At 61.0% G+C, this 20,813-nt stretch overlaps 1 protein-coding gene across 4 annotated transcripts; it reads right to left on the bottom strand.

Annotated features, from left to right (window-relative positions):
• Positions 1-268: 268 nt before the first annotated feature.
• On the bottom strand, positions 269-20,805 carry NCAPH2 (non-SMC condensin II complex subunit H2). Of its 4 annotated transcripts, none has more exons than XM_075924362.2 (22): positions 20,720-20,805; positions 19,143-19,391; positions 18,377-18,496; positions 13,650-13,751; positions 13,139-13,194; positions 11,199-11,280; positions 10,343-10,414; positions 9,345-9,424; positions 8,067-8,221; positions 7,505-7,597; positions 7,064-7,191; positions 6,860-6,931; positions 6,535-6,601; positions 5,911-6,018; positions 4,878-4,931; positions 4,341-4,411; positions 3,184-3,283; positions 2,727-2,792; positions 2,039-2,094; positions 1,417-1,518; positions 784-933; positions 269-624 (listed from the first exon to the last, which is right to left on the bottom strand). In XM_075924362.2, the coding sequence occupies exons 3-22, from the start codon at positions 18,485-18,487 to the stop codon at positions 487-489; spliced, it is 1,863 nt and encodes a 620-aa protein (XP_075780477.2). In that variant the 5' UTR covers positions 18,488-18,496; positions 19,143-19,391; positions 20,720-20,805; the 3' UTR covers positions 269-486. The 4 variants fall into 4 exon arrangements, with proteins under 4 accessions (XP_075780477.2, XP_075780467.2, XP_075780460.2 ...); XM_075924352.2 differs by having other exon boundaries at positions 18,377-18,521; positions 19,213-19,391; XM_075924345.2 differs by having other exon boundaries at positions 19,213-19,391.
• Between the last annotated feature and the right edge of the window lie 8 nt (positions 20,806-20,813).

Below are 20,813 nucleotides of genomic sequence, written 5' to 3'. Positions count from 1 at the left end.
CAGCCTCATGCACTGAACCTCACAGCCAGAAGCCGACGGGTACCCGAGGGCCAGGTGTGCCCGCAGAGCCCTGGGCCTGACCCCGTGGGGCAGGAGCCTGGGGGAAGGGCCATGTCTGTCTTTAGCAGTGCCAGCTGGGAGAGGAGCGGGACAGGAGCCTACCTGGCCCACGAGCATTTCCACCTACCCGCCAGCCCCGGGCTCCGCTAAAGCACACGCCATGGAGCCTGACCCCTCACCCCCCGTCAGAGGGGAAGCTCGTCCCAGCGCCGTATCCAGGGTTTATTGGCATGCAGGTGGAAAGAGCCAGAGCAAAGAGGGAGGCAGAAGGGCCCGGCCAGAGGCGGCTGGGAGAAGACAGCAGAGACAGGCAGAGGCTGTACAGAGTTTGCTGCAGGAGGGCAGTATATACAGAGGGCAGGGGCAAGGCTCTCAGCACAGCAGCCCCCGGCCGGCACCGTGTGTCCCAGCAAGCCGCAGGCGCCGTCAGTTCGACACGGAGGGGGCCATGTAGGTGCGGAATCGCTCGTGCGCTCGCTCTTGGGTCATGAGGCGCAGCCGCATGGTGTCCACCCCCTCCTCCAGGCCCGGCTGCTGGCCGATCTCCACCGTGTAGTCGTTGGCCTGTAGGGGCGACAGCCGGGGGACTGACTTCCAGCTGTGGGTAGCTCCGGGGCGGGCAGGCAGACAGGCAGCCTGGCCCACAGCAAGGGGCAGGGAGGGGCTGGCTGCTCGCCCTGGAGAGCAGGGTACCCCCGGGGCAGCCTGAGCCCAGCCACTCACCAGCTGCAGAGAGGCCAGCATGTAGCGACACACCTCGAAGGCCGGCTTCCCTGCCACCAGGCTGGCGAAGGAGCGCCACTCGCCCAGGCGCCCGCAGCTCCCCGCCAGCTGGTCCCCGTAGCTGTGGATGTCGAAGGCGGCTCGCTCCTCCTGCGCCGATATGGGGAGGGGGGGGGTGTCAGACGCTGAGGGGCTGGGGCCAGCCCCACTCACCCACAGCCACTCGCAAGTGGGGGCTGCCTCCTCACAGGAGGGCAATGACTGGCCTGGCAGCCCCCCCCCCCAGCCCCGTTCTGCAGCTGTCACTGGCTGCCCCAGGACACAGGCTGCACTGCGGGGGGCAGTGGGTTGGGCAGCTCTCACTCCAGTTTACCTAACGGGGCAGGAGCCGACAGTGGGAGGGGCCCAGGCCAGACAGGGAGCCCTGGCCAAAGCTGCACAGGGCTGGGCAGATGGGAACATGCCCCGGAGCAGTGGCGGGGTGATTCTCGCAACACACCCGCCGCCCTTACTCCCAGCCCACACCAGCCACCCCGGGGCCTTGCCAGCAGCGCCCACCTCTCCCAGGCCTGCAGAGAGCCCAGCCCGCGCTCTGCCCTGCCTCCCCGCCCCCCAGCCACGCTCCGGCCGCACCTGCTCCTGCAGCTTGGGTCCCATCTTGTCCTCCCAGTCGCGGATGCGCTGGGACAGCACCGTCTCACGGGCGTACTTCTGGGAGTTGGCGATGAACAGCTCCTGGGCACAGGAGAGAGCATGAGGGGGGAGGAGGGGGACCTTCCCCACCCCCAGCCTGGGGCCAGTCAAACAGCCGTGAGCAGAGATGGCTCCTGCCAGTGTTTCGAGAGTGGCAGGGGGCTCACTCCTCCGGCGGAGGGCCTGCCCCATGGAGCAGCCAGCAGCTCCCCCTCTCTGCTGAAAAGTTCTGGCCTGGCCCTCATGGGCTTTTAATTGCACAGCCCTGAACTGGAGCGGGGGGGGGGGGGGGGGGGTGTCAGACAGCCGAGGGGCTGAGAGACTCCCAGGCTGTCCCTTGAACCTCAGAACCAGTCCAGTGAGCCCCCCAGCAGCCCACTCGTGCCTGGGCTGGAGGGAACAGACACTCATGGCCGTGGCTTCCCAGATGCCATGAGCCACGGCGTCGGAGGGGCACGGCTGCCTGGGCAGGGAAAGGCCAATGGGCAAGTGGCACCACAGAGCCAGGCTTGGGCAGGGAGGCCCTGCACTCTGCCCCACACCCCCCGGGAGGGGTACATACCACGTTTCTCCTCACCAGCTCCTCATAGCTCAGGGAGTCGGGGATCGCGCAGGGGCCTGGAAGTGAAGGGGAAGCTGTAGCCGAGCGCCCCCGGGGCTGCTGTTCCGCACGGCCGCCCTGCCGACCCACGAACGGAGACGTGGCTCCCCCTGCCCCACGGGAAGGGCATGGAGCTTGCTGCCTGAGCGCTGGGCGTGCGCGCCAGGCTGGGAACACGCACCACACTCCTACCATCAGTTAGGGGGCACCCACAGAACAGATGGGCCCGACCCAGAGACCAAACCCATCTCCGACAGCAGCACAGAAGTGGGGGGGGGGGGGGGCAAATCCATGACCCCTTCTGGGGCAGGAACCCAGGGTTCCAACACCCTGAAGCCTCAGATGGAATCATCGGACACCGTGCGAGTGACCGATTTTAAAACCACGTCCCTGACGTTAAAATGGACGGTGAATCTGGTAGGGCCGTGCTCACCGCTAACCAAACTGCAAGCCCTGGAGACTACAGGTCCCAGCATGCAGTGCATCTTACAATGGAGCAATGCATGCTGGGATACCACCCGTGTCCAGCTACGCCCAGCCACTCTGAGTTGCACATCCTTGCTGTAGCTCCCCGGCTGGGGCCTGCTGCCAGCCCAGGCCCTCGGGGTGAACGAGGCTGCACGGTGGGGATCTGTTGGGACTACGTTACCCAGGTCGCCCTCGGGCAGCTGCTCCGGGGCTTCCGGCTGAATGTCCTCCTGCTCCAGGAAGTCATCTGCAGAGAAAGGGTTTTGGTCAGGGCTGGAGGGGGGGCGGGGGGGAGGAGTTCCTGCCCAGAAGGCCGAGCATGGAGTCTCCAAACCAAGGGGAGCGGGAACGGGGGATCCCTGCAGCCTGCTGGATGCTTCACCCCCGCAAGAAAGGACAAAGGCGTCACACGGCCGATGCCCTGGGTGTGCCGGGGGTGCGGAGCCTGCCTGTCCAGCTCGGCACAAAGCACCCCAGCCTGAATTCTCACTCCAGTTTCAGCAGGTTGGGTCCCCCATAGCAAATGCCTCCCCTCTGAGGGGCGCTTCCTGGCCCTGCCCTCCAGGGCAGGAGCGAAGCCCAGCGGGCAGGATCCCATGCCCAGGGAGGCAACGGCCGCCCCCGGCTTTCAGGAGTACCTGCCCCCCCGTCGTGGTCCAGGTAGTCGTCCATTCGCTCCTGCTCCTCGGCCTCCTCCGGCAGCTCCTCCTCCTGCAGATGCTTCCCCAGCAGCAGCCCCTGGCAGAGGGAACAGGCCCGGCTGTCACCGTTGGCCTCGCTGCATCAGGCGCCCTCGGGATTCGCAGCACCCAGGGGCCCTGAGCAGTATATGCCGGGCAGGGCTGCCCCCTGTGTTCCCGGGCAGCCGAGCACTTGGGTGCTGCCCAGCTGATTAGCAGAGCGCCCAGTTTCCACTAGTGGTGCACATCCACATGCACCTCAGTGCATGTAAAAGTTATTCCGCACCAGGATGGAAAACACAAGGGGCAACACTGCAGCCCAGGTGGTCCCTGCCCTGTGGGGGGCAGGCCTGGGAAAGATGCCCTAGCCACCGGCCAATCCCTGTGGCTCCCATGTGTGCTCGAGGAATGTTAAATTGCAGGTAATGGACTAATCGAATAGTTGATGCAATTTGCATCGACTAGTCGATGGGCACCCCCCTAGGGCTGTTGCTACACTTTAAAGGTGAAAGCGCCATGTGGAGCCCGGGGTCCACTGGGGACTCCCTGTGGATCCCGGGGCTCCGTGTGGCGTTGCGGGATCAGCCCAGGCTCCATGCGGCTCTGCCGCTTTGAAATGCCGGGAGGAGCCTAACGCTGGGCTCCCATGGCAGCATTTCAAAGCAGCAACACCGCATGGAGCCGGGGTCTGGCCTCAGGCTCCACACGGCACTGCCGCTTTGAAATGCCAGGAGGAGCCTAACGCTGGGCTCCCATGGCAGCATTTCAAAGCAGCAACACCGCATGGAGCCGGGGTCTGGCCTCAGGCTCCACACGGCACTGCCGCTTTGAAATGCAGGGAGGAGCCTAACACTGGGCTCCCATGGCAGCATTTCAAAGCAGCAACACCACATGGAGCCGGGGTCTGGCCTCAGGCTCCACACGGCACTGCCGCTTTGAAGTGCCCCCTCCGGGGGGGGAAGCAACTAGCGAACTACTGAGCAGAGCATCCGATAAACATTTGCTAGTCGACTAGTCCTTGACATCCGGAGGGTGCTCCCAGGAGCCTGTCCCCTCCTACAGGCAGGCCGAAGGCACCGTCGCACTCCCCCCCGGCCCACCGCCGCGGCTCTCACCATTCTCCTGTGCAGCTTCCTCTGCACGGCCATCCGCTCCTTCACCTGCTTCCAGTACAGAACCTCCAGATCTGCCAAGACAGTGGGAGCTTGGGGACTGCCCGCCAGGGCGCCTGGCCCGGTCCTGGCTTGGCTGCAGACAGGCTGGGGTCCCCCCTCGTTCCAGGACAGACACCCTACCAAAGCGCAGCAGGGGGTGGGAGAGGCCTGCTCCAGCCAGCTGGGCATGCAGCTCCCATTGCTCTGCAGTGGGACAGCCAGCTGGGCATCCTACCCCATCCAGTGCAGGCCAGCCCCCTCCCCCCAGGGTGGGGAGGAGGGGTGTGCTGATGGGAGAGGGAGGGTGAAAGTACATTCCTGCTCCAACCCTCCGCCTCACTGCCCGGGGGGACCACAGGCTGAGCTACTAGAAAGGCACACGGACCGAGCCACGTCCCGTAGGGGTGTGCAAATCCACATGCCGAGACAGCAAAGCTGACTTAAGGGGGGCGGGGAAGGGGGTTATTGCACAGACACCGCCAGCCCCGGCTCACTCACCAGCGAACGTGGGTCCTTTCCTCTTGGCTCGTCTGGTGTCAGCTCTGTCGTGCTCTGGGGAGAGACCGGAGCCGGGAGACGTGAGACCGGCAGGTTCAGCCCTGTCGGTTGGGCACCAGCCAGCAGCTTATTGGGGCCAGGAGTGGGATTAGGCACAGACGCGAGGCTGGCCCGGCGCTGCGGGCACCAGCCGCGGGTGCAGGAGACCCGTGTCCAAGTCCCTGCTCTGCCCGGCTACCTGCATCTCTTGGGGTGAGTCTCCTAGTCTCTGGGTCTCAATTCCCCGCCGGGAGGACCCCCCGCCAGACCCCTCGGAGGAGGAGCGATTAATTACAGGGGGCAAGGCTGCGATGCTACAGCTCTGGGGCCCGGAGAAGATGGACACACGCACGGATGCCAGCGCCTCAAACAGCCCTGTGGCCAGGCACAGCTGCTCGCCCAGCCCCGGGACCCCCTGGCGGCTCCAGGCCACGCCTGGGGGTTGGGAGAAGTAGCGAGAGGACCCGACAGAGCAGCGGTTCTCCAGCTGGGGGTCGGGATCCCAAAGTGGGTGGCAACCCCGTTTTAATGGGGCCACCAGGGCTGGTGTCAGACTTGCTGAGCCCAGGGCAGCAGGGTTCAGGTTACAGGCCCCCTGCCTGGGGCTGACCCCATCCTGGGAGGGTGGGGCTCAGGTTCCGCCCCCCCGGGGTGGTGCTGTCACTTTTGTTGTCAGAAGGGGGGTCGCGGTGAGAGGACTTGGAGACCCCCTGGGATAGCGGGACGCAGCCAAGCGGGTTAGGGAGGGTGTGACGTGGGGGGGCTGTCCCCTCTCGTGGCCCTGGGTAGTCACTGGTTGCTGTGGGTGACCCCCACTGGCCTCTGTCTGGGAGCACTGCCCAGCGGACCCTTCCCAAGAGGCCCCTGGGCCCCGCAGGCTGGGACACCCGCTCTCTGCAGGCCGCAAGTCCCAGGGCAGAGCCCAGACATCGTCGCCATGGCACAAGGGAGCGGAGGCCGGGCAGAGGAGCGGCACCGGAGCGCAGATACTCACGGGTGGCAGAGAACCACTTCATGAAGTCCTGCAGCTTACAGGGGGCCCTCCTCTTCCGCTTGCTGCCGGGCACCTCGGCCAGGCCCCGCGGCACCGTGAAGGGCCTGCCTGGAACCAGGGCAGACAAGGGAGTGAGCTGGCATCGGTGGGCGGCGAGGGGCCCTGCCAGTCTCTGGCTCCTTAGCCACTGACAGCCAGCGCCTGCCCCGGGACTAAGACCCAGGAACGTAGCCTCGCCAGGTCCCCTTCCCCAGCAGAGGCGCCTGCGCTCCTTGGGGCTCTGAGGCCAGGGCCTGACACCACTTCTCAGCACCCAGCAATCCCGCAAGCGCCATGGGAGGCAGGTTGGGGTCCCGCTGTTCTCGCTGTCAGTGTAGGGGCCCTTCCCAAGGGGCCCCTGGGCCCCGCAGGCTGGGACACCCGCTCTCCGCAGGCCGCAGGGCTCAACTCCAGATGGGGGCAGTGACATTTGCCCCATGGACAGCAGGAGCTCTCAGACACGGGCTTCCCTGCCCCCAGCAAGCGGGCAATCCCCGGAGCCGAACGCCCAGCCTAGGAGCCCATCCCGGGCCAGCGGCTAAACCCCAGGGAGCAGCCAGGCCAAGCCACCCGGCCCCTCGGTACCTTTCTTGAAGGGCTTGTCCTCGGAGTCGTCAAAGGGGTCGAGGCTCCGCCAGGGATCCAGCATCTCCTGCCCCAGAACGCGAGGGACTGGTGAATGTCACCGCTCGCCGGCCAGGCTGCGGGTTCCCACCTGGCACAGCCCCCTCCCTGAGCCGGCCAGGAGCACCCAGGCACTAGCCAGGGGCCGCTACGATTGGCTCTAGGGCTCTGCCCCCTGGCAATGCCCCCTGCACAGGGCAGCCCCTAGATCACCTGCCTCAGCGGGGACTCGCTCCACCCCACAGGGACGCTGCTGCCCCTCCGGAGGCGTTCCAGGGACTCTCACCTTTATGTGGGCGTTGGGGTCCACGGCGGGGGCCCTCTCCCGCAGCATGTACCCCCTGCCCTCGGGCGCGCTCTGCAGGCAGAGGACAAGGCAGTCAGCTTCCGAGGCAGCATACAGAGGGGAGGGAGCAGGACCCAGGCTGCTGGATGGGAGCCAGTGCGGCAGCCCTCCCGTCCACCCCCCGGCAACAGCCCCACCTCCTACCTTCTGCTGCTGCATGTGCTCCACAGCAGGACTGGCCTCCACGCCTCCTGCTGGGGCATCGGGCCAGAAATCGCCCCCGCCTCCTGCGTCATCGTCGTCACCGCCGCCACACTCTGGTGCCACGGCGCCTGCCAGAGAGGGGCACAGTCACCTGGAGAGACGGGTCCCTTCCCAGCCCGGCCTAGGGAGTGCCCCTGGAAAGCCACCCATCCTCCCCCCGCCCCACTCCCAAGAGGGACCGCTTGGGCAGCTCTGAACAGCCAGCCCCCCACCTGCCCCTTTGAAGGGTCTCGAGTGACCGAGACCTGCTCCGACCCACCCCCAAGCCACAGGGCTGCCAGGGAGAACGGGAGCATCCCCATGGCCCCCTGTGGCAGGGAACCGGGATCGGCACGCCGCCAGCGCCCCGGCCTCACACAGCGAGCCGGCCGCGTCGCTCACCTTCATGGTCAGAGAAGTTCAGGACCGGGACAGGCGTTCTGCAGACACTGTGCTCCGTGGGCACGTTTCCAGGCTGCGGGCCGATCTGCTCTCCTGGGGGCGGGGGAGATTTGTTATTGAGCCCCCCACACGGCGCTCGGCCCCCGAGGAACCCCCTCGAATAGCTCCTGGTTTGGTGACCAAGGCTCCCTCCAGCCAGCCACAAACCAGGCCGACTTGAGTAGCCAGCTCCCCTCAGCTCGGCCTCTCCTGTGGAGCAGCGCCTGGCCCAGGGCAGGAGCCCCTAGGAGGGCAACTGCTGGCCCAGCCAGTCCCCTCGTCTCTCCCCCACCCAGGCCATGCTGCAGTGGGCCGGTCACGGTCCCCTCAGCATCGTCGCTGGAGGCAGGCCCAGCCGACGGCAGGACGCAGCTCAGCAGCTCACCCAGCCTGAGCCAGGGGACGCTGAAAGGGCAGGAACAAAGAGCCTCTCCCCAGATGTGGGGGTATCAGTGAATAGGCCCACATCCCCCCAGTGCTCTCTGGAGTGGCCACGGGAAACCCCCCCAGCCCAACCCCGCACCTGTAGCGCTGCCGGGCTCCCTGGCCGGGGGTCGTGCTTGGGGGCACTGCGTGGGCGAGAGGCCGGCCAGCTCCAGCATGAAGGCTCCGTTGGCGTGAGGGGTGCACGTGTTCATGCGGAAATCCTTCCGGCTGGCCAGGATCTCCCCCTTCCGGCTGCGAGGAGAAAGTGGCGTCAGAACGGCTCTGACCCGGCCCCGGGCGCAGCCAGCGCGAGGTTTCATATTGGGCTGCGCAGGGCGCCAGGAAGAAGGGCGAGACGCTGGGTCCATCAGCCCAGTCACCCCCCCAAGCCAGCACAGAACGGGACCTCTGTTGGCTCGGATACGACGGAGGGGGCTGCGTTGGGGAGACCTGGCCCCACCCTCCCATGCGGCTCAGGCCAGCAGCCCGTCCCCGTCGCTTAGCCAGACAGGACTGGTTCAGCTCAGCTCACGTCTCCCTCTGGGCCCCGAATGCTTTGGTAGAGCCACAGAATCCTGGGGCCGGCAGAGACCTCACGAGGCACCGAGTCCAGCCCCCTGCCCAAGCAGGGCCAACCCCCACTCAATCAGCCCAGCCAGGGCTTAGTCGAGCTGGGACTTAAACACCCCTAGGGATGGAGATTCCACCCCTGCCCTAGGGAACCCAGCCCTGCGCTTCCCCCCCACCTAGGGAAACAGTTTGTCCCAGTCTCCAACCTACACCTCCCCCACTGCAACTTGAGCCCATTGCTCCTCGTTCTGCCCCCACTGGGACCAGCCTCTCGCCAGCCTCTTTGGAACCCCCTCCAGGGAGCTGCAGGCTGCTACCAAATCCCCCCTCTTCTGTAGGCCAAATCCCTCAGCCTCTCCTCAGAGGTCACATGCTACGTCATTGTGCTCTGAACGCCCCCTACATAGCCCCACTCTCTGATCCGATGGGGCCAGAGCTGTGGGCAGAATCCCAGCGAGGGCTCCCTGCAGCCGGCCAGAGAGGGAGGCTGTTCCCTCCCTGCTTCGGGACACAAGGCCTCCATCCGTCCAGGCTCATGGTGACCCACCTCATGTCGGACTGGCTGCTACCCCCCCTTCCTGCCAGTCTCTGCCTGCTCCCCAGTTGTGTTTCCCCTCAAGGAATCTCCTGCCATGTCCTGCCCACATCTCTGCAGTCCACGGAGCCCCCGGCCTCCTCCCCTCCCTCCTCTGGCTCGTTAATGAAGATGCCGAGTAGGGCCCGACCCTAACGCCGCCGGTGAGACAACCCGCGAGAGACAGCAGGCAGCCACGAGGAGAGGAGTGACGTGGCGGGGAGCCTTTACCTGAGCAGGGGGTTGTCTCTCTTCTCCATCTCCTCCGGCGGTACCAGGGCCATGGGAGTCAAGGGAACGATGTTCACCGTCTGCAAAGGGAGGACCGCATGATCCCAGCTGCCCATTGCGGGAGGAGGGGACCCGGCTGCTCTCCAGAGACAGGGGCCTTGCAGCCGGGAAGAAGTGATCACACACCCGGAGAGCTTTTGCCCTCTGCTCTCAGGGCTGTCGGGGCAGGCTGGGCACCGACCTGCCAGGGGACAAACACTGGCTCTCGCCAGCCACAGGACAGCTGCTGGTACCCACAGCGTGCCACTTTTGCTGCTGCTGAGGAGGGTCCTGGCTGCAGGAATGGCTGGAAATTCTCCCTTGCTGGCAGGGGTTTCTGCTAGCAGCGCGGCTCAGTTAGAGGAGACCCGGGGGGCAGGGGAAGCTGGCAGACTCTAGCCTCAGAAGCCCCGTGATGCAGGGGCAGAAGGGACAGGAGCGTGGCAGGCACATCAGATAGGGACTAGGGATGCAAACATTTTAAAAACTAACCACGTAACCGGTTGAAATACAATCGCTTACAGCAGGGCCAGAGAGCCTAAGGCCCGGGGGCTGCTTGCCTGGATCCAGCCCCCGAGGCTCAGGGCTCTCCCCCAAGGCTGAGCCCACCCAGCACTCCAGTCCCCCCCACCAGTCCCCCACGGGACTGGAGCACACAAAATCTATTAGCCTGGCCCCGCGAGGCTCTGGGGGCCGTGTCTTTCTCCTCAGTCAGCGGCCCCATCAGGGAAGGAGGCTTGGTTTGGTTTTTTGCTTCTTGCTCATGTGCAGCCCCCCACTGATTTTTCTGTGGCCCTGACCCAAAAAAGGTTCCTCGCCCCCAGTCACACGGTTAAATGCTCCACGGGCTGCCGGCCCTGGGGGCTCCTGGAAGTTTAACCAGGAGGTGCAATCACTAAGCTAATGCTCATCAGTTAACCGGTTAAACTCTTCCCTCCCTACTGGGGACCGTGACTCACGGGAGGCTGGTGGTCCTTCCTCATGTCCACGCTCACCACGGCGGTGTCCCTGATGTCGTCCAGCGAGAGGAACTGCAGGGAGAGCGGAGTGCGGCTGAGCCCTTCGCCCACACAGCTGTCTCTCTTGGACGGGCTGCACGGACACGTCGCGCTGCGCCCCGAAGGCAGGTCAAGCGACGTGCCCAGTGGCGGAAGGAATCCTGACTCCTTGCCCCAGGCACAGCCCGCTGCCCCCGACCCAAACCAGGGCTCTGCAGAGCTGCCTCTGCACCCAGGGCCGACGAGAGGGCAGAACCAATGGGAATGCTGCACACGGTGGCCCTGGGAAACATCCCTACCCTCAGGGGCTTCGGAGCTGGGACCTTTCGTCACCAGACGGACGCCCCGGGCAGGCCCTGCTCCCCAAAGCCAGCACACCAGGCTTCCCCAAGCAGCACGGCTGGTTAGCCATGCCAGCTGTACTGGTCACCGGCTGACGCCTCCCGCAGCCGTCAGCCCTCTGTCCCGGCAGACAGAGCTGTGGTGGTCGAGCAGCCAGTCTCTGGAGCGGGGCAGAGGGCTCTGTCCCAGGCGGTGAAGGGCTGGAAGGCCAGGAGGTCTTGGAGCAGGGGGGAGGGAGCAGTGGATGCTAAATACCCCAGAGCCAGAGAAGAGCAGCTTGGGAGGGGTCTGGCGGCGAGGGATCAGAGCAGCCAACCAGGCTGGGCACAGTTAGACCTGGCACCGGAAGCCGCAGCCCAGGGTCACACTCCCAGGCAGATCCCCGGTTCTGCCAGGGGTGCAGACAGCTGGAACGCTGCCCACACTCCCCCTGCTGGCACACACAGGAACGGCACCCTCCCGCCCAGCATCTTACCTCTTCCTCCTCCCTCCTGGGGCCAGTGCTCACATCAGCGTCCGTCCCATCCTCCCCCACCGAGGTCGGCTGCCTGTCCCGCCTGGGTTAGAGGGAAAAAGCCACAAGAGAGCGCTAGGAAAACCATTGCTGGCAGCCGGGATGTTCCCGGGGACAGAGCCTTCCCCGGATCTCTGACTAAAGACACGGGGACCTCGTGTGTCTGCTCCAGGCCAGAGGTGGGCAGCAGATAAAGCCACAAGGACAAGAGAGGACCCGGTACAGTGCTAGAGAAGGGGCCTATCTCCGAGGGGTGGGGAGTCCCCGGGCCCTGCACCCCCAGCTGCAGCCAGATGCGACTCTTGGCTGGCAGGGAGAGCAGAGGGCTTATCAGTCAACAGGGACACGGCGTAGAACAGACTGGTCAGCAAGGGAACCTGGAGCAGCCAGCACCATCCACCCTGGCCACAGAGGGGCCCTCTCCCTGCACCCCCAGCTGGCAAGACTCACTCACACACCCAGCAGCCCATCTCCCCCAGCAGCCAGCCCCACCCGCAGCGTTTGTCCAGTTTCCCGGGCAAAAGGTATCCCCTGGTCACACCCCCCTCCCAGGCTCAGGTTGCAGGAGGCATCAGCCATTGTGCACGTGGGGGAGGCAGTCACACCCAAATTCCCACCCTCGCCTCGCTACTGATGCAGTGCCCAGGGAAACCGAGGCACACACATAAGGCTACCACAGGACAGCAGACTCCCATGTAGCATAACAAAGCAGGGTCGCTCCCGGGACCCGGCACAAGCCGGGACTGAGTCTTGCAGTGCCAACTCTTCTAGAGTAATCGTGTAGTGGACAAAAAAGGTGTCGGTTACACGATTAACGAATTACACACTTCTTCACGATTAACCAATTACACGCTTCTTCACATCCCTGCTTTAGACATAGGGAAACGATCACTGTTTGCGCGGGTGGGAAGCAAAGGGCCTTGCCCAAGTCTGCACAGTAAGTCAGTGGGAGAAAAGGGAATAAACCCATAAGAACGACTCCCTGCTCAGATCACTGGGCAGGCTCGTCCTTCATCTGGTGTTAAACCAGTCATCCAGGACTGGCTCCGTGGTGTTTGGCGGGTTTAATGCTAGACTCCAGTCCTGAAAAAAATCTGTTCACAACGGGCGTAGCTCCCGGGAGCCAGCACCAGCCGGGACTGAGCCAGGCTGCTGGCCAGCCCCCTAAAAAAATGTACTGGTGGGGGAGTAATGCATCTCCTCGAAGGAATTAACTGATAAGCTTTGGCATCTTGGTTAATCATTCAATCCAGTGTTTCTCAACCTTTTTTTTTATGAAGTACCCCCCCCTTTTTTAAGGGGGGGTAAGTACCCCCAGTAACTGAAGTGGGTCTGGCCCACGAAAGCTCATCACCTAATAAACCATCTTGTTAGTCTTTAAAGTGCTGCATAGTCCTGTCTTTTGTTACAAGTTTTCAGACACACAAAACCTTTTTCTACCATTGCAACACATTTGTTTAAACAACTTAAACGTAGCCGGGCGGGCGATGATGTTTTTGGGTGTAAAAAGTACAAAAATAATAAAACGCGGTAAAACTTAAAACAAACATTCAGTTTTCTCCAAATTTCAGCTGTGTTGACGTCTCCCCCAGACTTCTCTCGAGTGCCCCTACGGGTACTCGTACCACTGGTTGGGAAACACTGGTTTAATCGACTACATTATTACATCCCTGATCTAAGGGAGGAGTAGTGTTTGCAAAGTACAACCAGACGCTTGACTAGAAGAGATGAGGGAGGGGCAAAGAAGCATGAGAGTGAGAATAAGGACAGGAGGGGCAGAACAGAAAGCTACGAACTTGCCTGCTGAGCTACCCTGCGGGGAGCCATGCTGAGAGCCCCCAGCACTGAGCCCAGGCAGATTTCAAAAGGGGCAACTTCCCAGAGAAGGAAAATGGACTTACTTTTTGTTGGAGATGAAGTCGAGGGCCTGGTAAACGAGAGAGTAGAGATATTCCACCTGCCAAAACAGGGCAAGAGGGTTAGAGGCTGAATTGTAAGGGTCTCCAGGAAGCTGCTTCATTAGGGGCTGAGGGGGACAGGGGACCCTAAAGAGGCCTCAATGTTTGTTTTCAATAACTTCTGCGTTCTCGCCTTAACTCCAGGTGCAGGGAGCATTTCGCCTGAGGAACAAAGTACTTTCTGGAGAGACTCTGCAGGCTGCATGTCCGTATCCCAAGAGAGACGAGGGAGCCACAGTAGGGGCTGGATCTGACAACCTGTGAGGCCGATTGTTTCAGGGCTACCTTTGGTCAATAGCACACACGCAGATGGCCTGACACTTTCAGTGTTAAGTGAGCCTCCCCAAAGCACCCACTGCACACGCCTGCAGCTGGCCAAGGCCATGCAAGCTCTGGTCCCGGCCTTGCAGGGGCAGCAGACGTGAGTCACGACAGGCCTCCTTGGCTCCCCCACCTTCTTGCTATAGATGCAGGCTGAACCCTGGATCAGGAGAGCTGCCTCTATGAAGTTCATGGTGGTTTTGCCGCCATCGAAGGAAATGCAGATCTGGTCCAGCTACAGGACACACAGATTAGGGATGTTAAATATCGGTTCATTGAATAGTCAGGTAACCTCACAAATTCTTATCGGTTAGTCGACTAATCTATAGTCCCCGGGGGTGGCTAGCCGAGGGCTGTGCTTAAAGGGACCCGACCCCCACCCCGGACAGACAGTTCTGTCTACCCCAAGGACAGGGTAGGCCCACTGCTTAGTGAGGAGGGAGAAGCAGTAACAGGAAACTTGGAAATGGCAGAGATGCTCAATGACTTCTTTGTTTCGGTCTTCACCGAGAAGTCTGGAGGTGTGCCTAACGTAGTGAATACAAGCAGAGAGAGGGTAAGTTTAGAAGATAGGATACACAAAGAACAAGTTAAAAGTCACTTAGGAAAGTTAGATGTCAGCAAGTCACCAGGTCCTGATGAAATGCATCCCAGGATACTCAAGGAGCTGATAGAGGAGGTATCTGAGCCTTTAGCTATGATCTTTGAAAAATCATGGCAGACAGGAGAGATTCCAGAGGACTGGAAAAGGGCAAATATTGTGCCCATCTATAAAAAGGGGAATAAGAACAACCCAGGAAACTACAGACCGGTCAGTTTAACGTCTGTCCCAGGGAAGATAATGGAGCAGGTAATTAAGGAAATCCTATGCAAACACTTGGAAGGTAATAAAGTGATAGGGAATAGCCAGCATGGGTTTGTGAAGAACAAGTCATGCCAAACTAATCTGATAGCTTTCTTTGATAAGATAACGAGCCTTGTGGATAAGGGAGAAGCGGTGGATGTCATATACCTAGACTTTAGTAAGGCATTTGATACGGTCTCGCATGATATTCTTATTGATAAACTAGGCAAATATAACTTAGATAGGGCCACGATAAGGTGGGTGCATAATTGGCTGGATAACCGTAGTCACAGAGTGGTTGTTAACGGTGCTAAATCCTGCTGGAAAGGGATAACAAGTGGAGTTCCTCAAGGGTCTGTTTTGGGACCCGTACTGTTCAATATCTTCATCAATGATGTAGATATTGGGATAGAGCTGTGGTCCCCAACACAGTGCCCGCGGGCACCATGGCGATCGCGGGGGCATTTGCATGCGCCCGCCAGGTGCTCGGGGCTGACCTGGCCCCGGGCACATGGCGCGCGGCGCTTGGTGGGGGGAGCGCCGGCCCCGGGCACGCGGCGCTTGGAGGGGGCCCCGCCCCCAGGCATGCGGCTATGGGGGGGGCCGCCCCCGGGCGGGCGAACGGCCACGCCCCCTGGCGCCCGACAACCTGAAAAGGTTGGGGACCACTGGGATAGAGACTATGCTTATTAAGTTTGCAGATGATACCAAACTGGGTGGGGTTGCGACTTCTTTGGAGGATAGGGACATAATTCAAAATGACCTTAGCAAGTTAGAGAAATGGTCAGAGGTAAACAGGATGAGGTTTAATAAAGAGAAATGCAAAGTGCTCCACTTAGGAAGGAACAATCAGTTCCATACATACAAGAAGGGAAGCGACTGTCTAGGAAGGAGCATGGCAGAAACGGATCTAGGGGTCATAGAGGACCACAAGTTGAATATGAGTCAACAGTGTGATGCTGTTGCAAAAAAAGCAAATGTGGTTCTAGGTTGTATCAACAGGTGTGTTGTAAGCAAAACTCGTGAAGTCATTCTGCCGCTCTACTCTGCACTAGTTAGGCCTCAGCTGGAGTACTGTGTCCAGTTCTGGGCGCCACATTTCAAGAAAGATGTGGAGAAATTGGAAAGGGTACAGAGAAGAGCGACAAGAATGATTAAAGGTCTAGAGAACATGACCTATGAAGCCAGGCTTCATGAACTGGGCTTGTTTAGTTTGGAAAAAAGAAGATTAAGGGGAGACATGATAGCGGTTTTCAAATATCTAAAAGGGTGTCACAAAGAGGAAGGAGAAAATTTGTTCCTCTTGGTTTCTGAGGACAGGACAAGGAATAATGGGCTTAAAGTGCAACAGGGGAGGTTTAGATTGGACATTAGGAAAAAATTCCTAACTGTCAGGGTGGTCAAATATTGGAATAAATTCCAAGGGAGGTGGTGGAATCTCCCTCTCTGGAGATATTTAAGAACAGGTTAGATAGACATCTGTCAGGGATGGTGTAGACGGAGCTTGGTCCTGCCTTGAGGGCGGGGGGCTGGACTCGATGACCTCTCGAGGTCCCTTCCTGTCCTATTATTCTATGATTCTCAGGGGTGCCCCGCTTGCAAAGCAGTCCTGGCTTGGAGTGCCCTGAGTACCCACACTGAGTGCCCACACATCAGACCGGCTGCACTTGCCGCAGGCTGCCATCTGGGGAGAGGGGGCAATTGGGGGGCTGCAGGAGAGCTTCCACCCCCAGAAGCCCGCAGAGCCAGCCCAGTCCTCCCCATCGGGGGCTCATACCCCATTCCTCCCTCACCTCCTCCCACTTACCCTTCCCTAGCCCCCCTTCCTGATGTACAAAATAAAGAAAATGTGTGGTCAAAAATAGAATCTCTCTTTATTGAACAAAACTTGGGGTCACTGGGAAAAGGAGGTGGGAGAGGGGAAGAGAGAGGGTGGGAGAGGGGAGGGCAACTAAAATGATTAGGGGTTTGGAACGGGTCCCATATGAAGAGAGGCTAAAGAGACTGGGACTTTTCAGTTTAGAAAAGAGGAGACGGAGGGGGGATAGGATAGAGGTCTATAAAAGCATGAGTGGTGTGGAGAGGGTGCATCAAGAAAAGTTCTTCATTAGTTCCCATAATAGAAGGACTAGAGGACACCAAAGGAAAGGAATGGGTAGCAGGCTTCAAACTAGTAACAGAAAGTTGTTCTTCACAAAGCAAAGAGTCAACCTGTGGAACTCCTTGCTGCAGGAGGCTGTGAAGGCTACAACTAGAACAGAGTTTAAAGAGAAGTGAGATAAAGTGATGGAGGTTGGGTCCATGGAGTGGTATTAGCCAGGGGGTAGGAGTGGTGTCCCTGCCCAAAGTTTGTGGAAGGCTGGAGAGGGATGGCACGAGACAAATGGCTTGGTCACTGTCTTCGGTCCATCCCCTCCAGGGTTCCTAGGGTTGGCTGCTGTCAGCAGACAGGCTACTGGACTAGATGGACCTTTGGTCTGACCCAGTACAGCCATTGTAAGCTCAGGGCTCAGGGTTGGGGGTCTCAGTGGACCCCCTTGATTTTCATGCACACCTGCTCCTGGGTGGCCAGGCTGGCAGCTCTCCTGCCCTAGACGGCCACTTTCCTGTGCCTAGTGCGGAGGTCGTGGACGAGGTCCACGATGTCTGCACTAGACCAGGCGGGTGCCCGCCTCGTGCGGTCCCGGGCAAGCTCCCGGGAGCCGCCAGCCTGGTCCCGGGAAGAGGGGGAGGGCTGGGGGCATCAGGTGGCTGGCTTGAGCCGTGCCAGGTGCAGGGTCTGCTAGCTGGGTGCTGGCAGGCTTGCACCTGGCACGGGCATCGTAGCCAGCCCGTGCCCCTTTAAGGGCTCCGGGGCCGGGAGGGGAGCAATAGAGTCTCCCTGGTGTTGGCCAGAGTGGCCACCAGGGAAAGCTGGGGAGGGCTAGCCTCCCACTAGTTCGAATTAAGGGGCTACACACCCCTTAATTCGAACTAGTAAGTTCGAACTAGGCTTAGTCCTCGTAGAATGAGGTTTTCCTAGTTCGAACTAAGCGCTCCGCTAGTTCGAATTAAGTTCGAGCTAGCAGAGCGCTAGTGTAGTGCCTATCAAAGTTAATTCGAACTAACGTCCGTTTGTTCGAATTAACTTTGTAGTGTAAACATACCCTCTTAGACTAACTGAAGTGTTGGAGCATAGCTTATGCTCCAACACTTCAGTTAGTCTCTAAGGTGCCACAGGACTCCTTGCAGCTTTTGCAGATTCAGACTAACACGGCTACTCCTCTGATACTTGCCCTTGAAAGGACCCTCTTTGAAGCAGCATTAGGAAAGGCGAGGTGATGACTAATTGGCTGCATGAGAGGGATAAATAGGAAGCATCTTGCAGAGGGACCCCAGGTTTTCGTCTTGTCAACATGGGAGCATTGATCTGGATCGGCAGAAGCCCGGCTCCACCCCTTCCACATCTAACTCATCTGGCCAGTGTAGTTAGGGGGAGCAACTATTAGTAACAACAAGACGGAGTGTGAATGTGTGTGTGAGAGTGCATGAGTGTAATGCATCATATGCGTATGATAAAGTATTGATTGATCTATGTATGTTCAATAAACGTGGTGTGTTGCCTTATCCCCCTGAAAAAGATCCCAGGTGCTTCTTTTAAGCACAACATCTCCAGTGTGTCCAGATCATTTTGAATTACAACCCTATTCCCCAAAGCACTTGCAACTCCTCCCAGCTTGCGGCTAGAGCTCTAATCTTGGTGGCAAATAGTTCTTCAAGGAACAGGTCTGTAGTGTAACAAGTATCATTTCTAAAAGGTCTATGCTGCAGGAGCAAAAGGAACACAGGTCTGAGGCCCAGGAGTGAGTGACAACACAGCAATGCTGGCCCGAGGGACGGGAGCATTAGGGGCTGAAGTGAGCACCACTCACGAGGAATTCCAGCTGCCTGGCTGCAAGTCACACCGGGGTGCTTGGATACAGACATTCCTCCCCGCCCCCACTCCTGTCTACATGCATGGAGAGAACGCGCCTTACCTCCTCCAGATACTCCCCCAGCTGGGCTGCCACATCCACCTCCCAGTTCTTCGTAAGATCCCGGATGGGCTGCAGAAGGTGCAGGAAACGCGACTCCACATCCTCCATCATAACAGATCCCTACAAGCGCGGCAAGTTACAGGAGCTGGGCAGACAAGGCCACAGAGAGGAGGGGACAGAACAAGGACACAGGTCTACCCACTTAATAAAAACATAAGAACGGCCAGACTGGGTCAGACCAAAGGCCCATCCAGCCCAGTATCCTGTCTGCCGACAGTGGCCAATGCCAGGTGCCCCCAGAGAGAGGGAAGAGAACAGGGGATCATCACGTGACCACTCTCCTGTCACCCATTTCCAGCTTCTGACAAACAGAGGCCAGGGACCCCATTCCTGCCCCCTGGCTAATAGCCATTGATGGCCTGTCCTCCGTGAATCTATCCAGCGCTGCACAACGTCCTCTGGCAGGACTTGCTGTCCTTTGCAGCCTGCAGGCATTTCATGGGATGCAGTCAGCTCAAAGCCGGCTGCAGTTTTGTTTTCATCCAAAGCCAGCTTTTGTAAAACTGGACACCAAGAGCAAGGTTTGAATTCAAACAAAACCCAGAGCTTTGTTATGACAACACAGGGGAATGTTTGTGTCACAACCCAGGGTGCACAATAAGGAACACGCAATGTGACAAATAAGGAATGCTGCTCCAATTTGAACCCTGTCTGTACATAAACAAACCCAAGCATGAAACTGGCTAGAAATCCCACAGACACTGACCGAGCCAAGAGAAGTAAAGCGAGGCAGGCAGCCTCAGTTACTGATCCTATTATTTAAGCAGTCTCAGCACCTGGGGGGCCTTGTCGGGGTGGTTCCTTTGTACACTGGAGCACCAGTTCAGCCAGCAGCTACGCACACGCAATCTCACTCCGGGGTCTCAGGGCCCAGTCTGGTACCGGCATAGCATGGGCTCACCCACGGCCAGACGGCTCTGAACTTGCATCACTTCGCACACGGGGTCTGCGTGCACTGCAGAGAGCAGGAGCTGCCATTCATTGCATCCCTGAGACCAGCCTGGGGTCTGCCCCACAGCTCTCACCCCCCCTCCCCACAGACCCCCCCCAGCTCTCACCCCCCGCTCCCCACAGACCCCCCCAGCTCTCACCCCCTCCCCACAGACCCCCCCAGCTCTCACCCCCCTCCCCACAGACCCCCCCAGCTCTCGGCCCCCCTCCCCACAGACCCCCCCAGCTCTCACCCCCCCTCCCCACAGACCGCCCCCAGCTCCCACCCCTCCCCACAGACCCCCCCAGCTCTCACCCCCCCCCCTCAGACCCCCCAGCTCTCACCCCCGCTCCTCAGACCCCCCCCACAGACCCCCCCAGCTCTCACCCCCCTTCCTCAGACCCCCCAGCTCTCACCCCCGCTCCTCAGACCCCCCCCACAGACCCCCCCAGCTCTCACCCCCCCTCCCCACAGACCCCCCCCAGCTCTCACCCCCTCTCCCCACAGACCCCCCCAGCTCTCACCCCCCCTCCCCACAGACCCCCCCAGCTCTTGGCCCCCCTCCCCACAGACCCCCCCAGCTCCCACCCCTCCCCACAGACCCCCCCAGCTCTCACCCCCCCTCCCCACAGACCCCCCCAGCTCTCACCCCCCCTCCTCAGACCCCCCCAGCTCTCACCCCCCCTCCCCACAGACCCCCCCCAGCTCTCACCCCCCCTCCCCACAGACCCCCCCAGCTCCCACCCCTCCCCACAGACCCCCCCAGCTCTCACCCCCCCTCCCCACAGACCCCCCCCAGCTCTTGGCCCCCCTCCCCACAGACCCCCCCAGCTCCCACCCCTCCCCACAGACCCCCCCAGCTCTCACCCCCCCTCCCCACAGACCCCCCCCAGCTCTCACCCCCCCTCCTCAGACCCCCCCAGCTCTCACCCCCCCTCCCCACAGACCCCCCCAGCTCCCACCCCTCCCCACAGACCCCCCCAGCTCTCACCCCCCCTCCCCACAGACCCCCCCAGCTCTCACCCCCCCTCCCCACAGACCCCCCCCCCAGCTCTCGGCCCCCGCTCCCCACAGACCCCCCCCAGCTCCCACCCCTCCCCACAGACCCCCCCAGCTCTCACCCCCCCTCCCCACAGACCCCCCCAGCTCTCACCCCCCCTCCCCACAGACCCCCCCCAGCTCTCGGCCCCCGCTCCCCACAGACCCCCCCCAGCTCTCACCCCCCCTCCCCACAGACCCCCCCCCAGTACCGCCCTCTAGCCCCCCCGCGCAGGCCGCAGACCCGGGGGAGGGGGCGGGGGTGTCCGGACCGTACCACGGGGCGGGGGGGGTCCGGCCCGCCCCACACTCACCGGGGGATCAGCCCCCGCCGCCGGCCGCCATTTTGATTTTCCCGCTCGAGCCGACGTGGGCGGCGCGGTGACGTGGCGGCGGGCGGGGGGGGGG

This window comes from Pelodiscus sinensis, chromosome 1, assembly GCF_052426305.1.
Source record: "Pelodiscus sinensis isolate ZL-2025 chromosome 1, ASM5242630v1, whole genome shotgun sequence".
NCBI classification, from domain to species: Eukaryota; Metazoa; Chordata; order Testudines; family Trionychidae; genus Pelodiscus; species Pelodiscus sinensis.
The sequence above is the reverse complement of the archived record's forward strand: the minus strand, read 5'-3'. Positions and strand labels throughout refer to the sequence as shown.

Excerpts from the sequence above, each read along its gene's own strand:
- NCAPH2 (XM_075924362.2), bottom strand. The coding sequence starts at position 18,487 with ATGATGGAGGATGTGGAGTCGCGTTTCCTGCACCTTCTGCAGCCCATC. Across the intron at positions 7,598-8,066 it reads GGAGCCCGGCAGCGCTACAG|GAGAGCAGATCGGCCCGCAG; the intron begins GTGCGGGGTTGG and ends CCCCGCCCCCAG. Across the intron at positions 625-783 it reads TGCTGGCCTCTCTGCAGCTG|GCCAACGACTACACGGTGGA; the intron begins GTGAGTGGCTGG and ends TCGCCCCTACAG.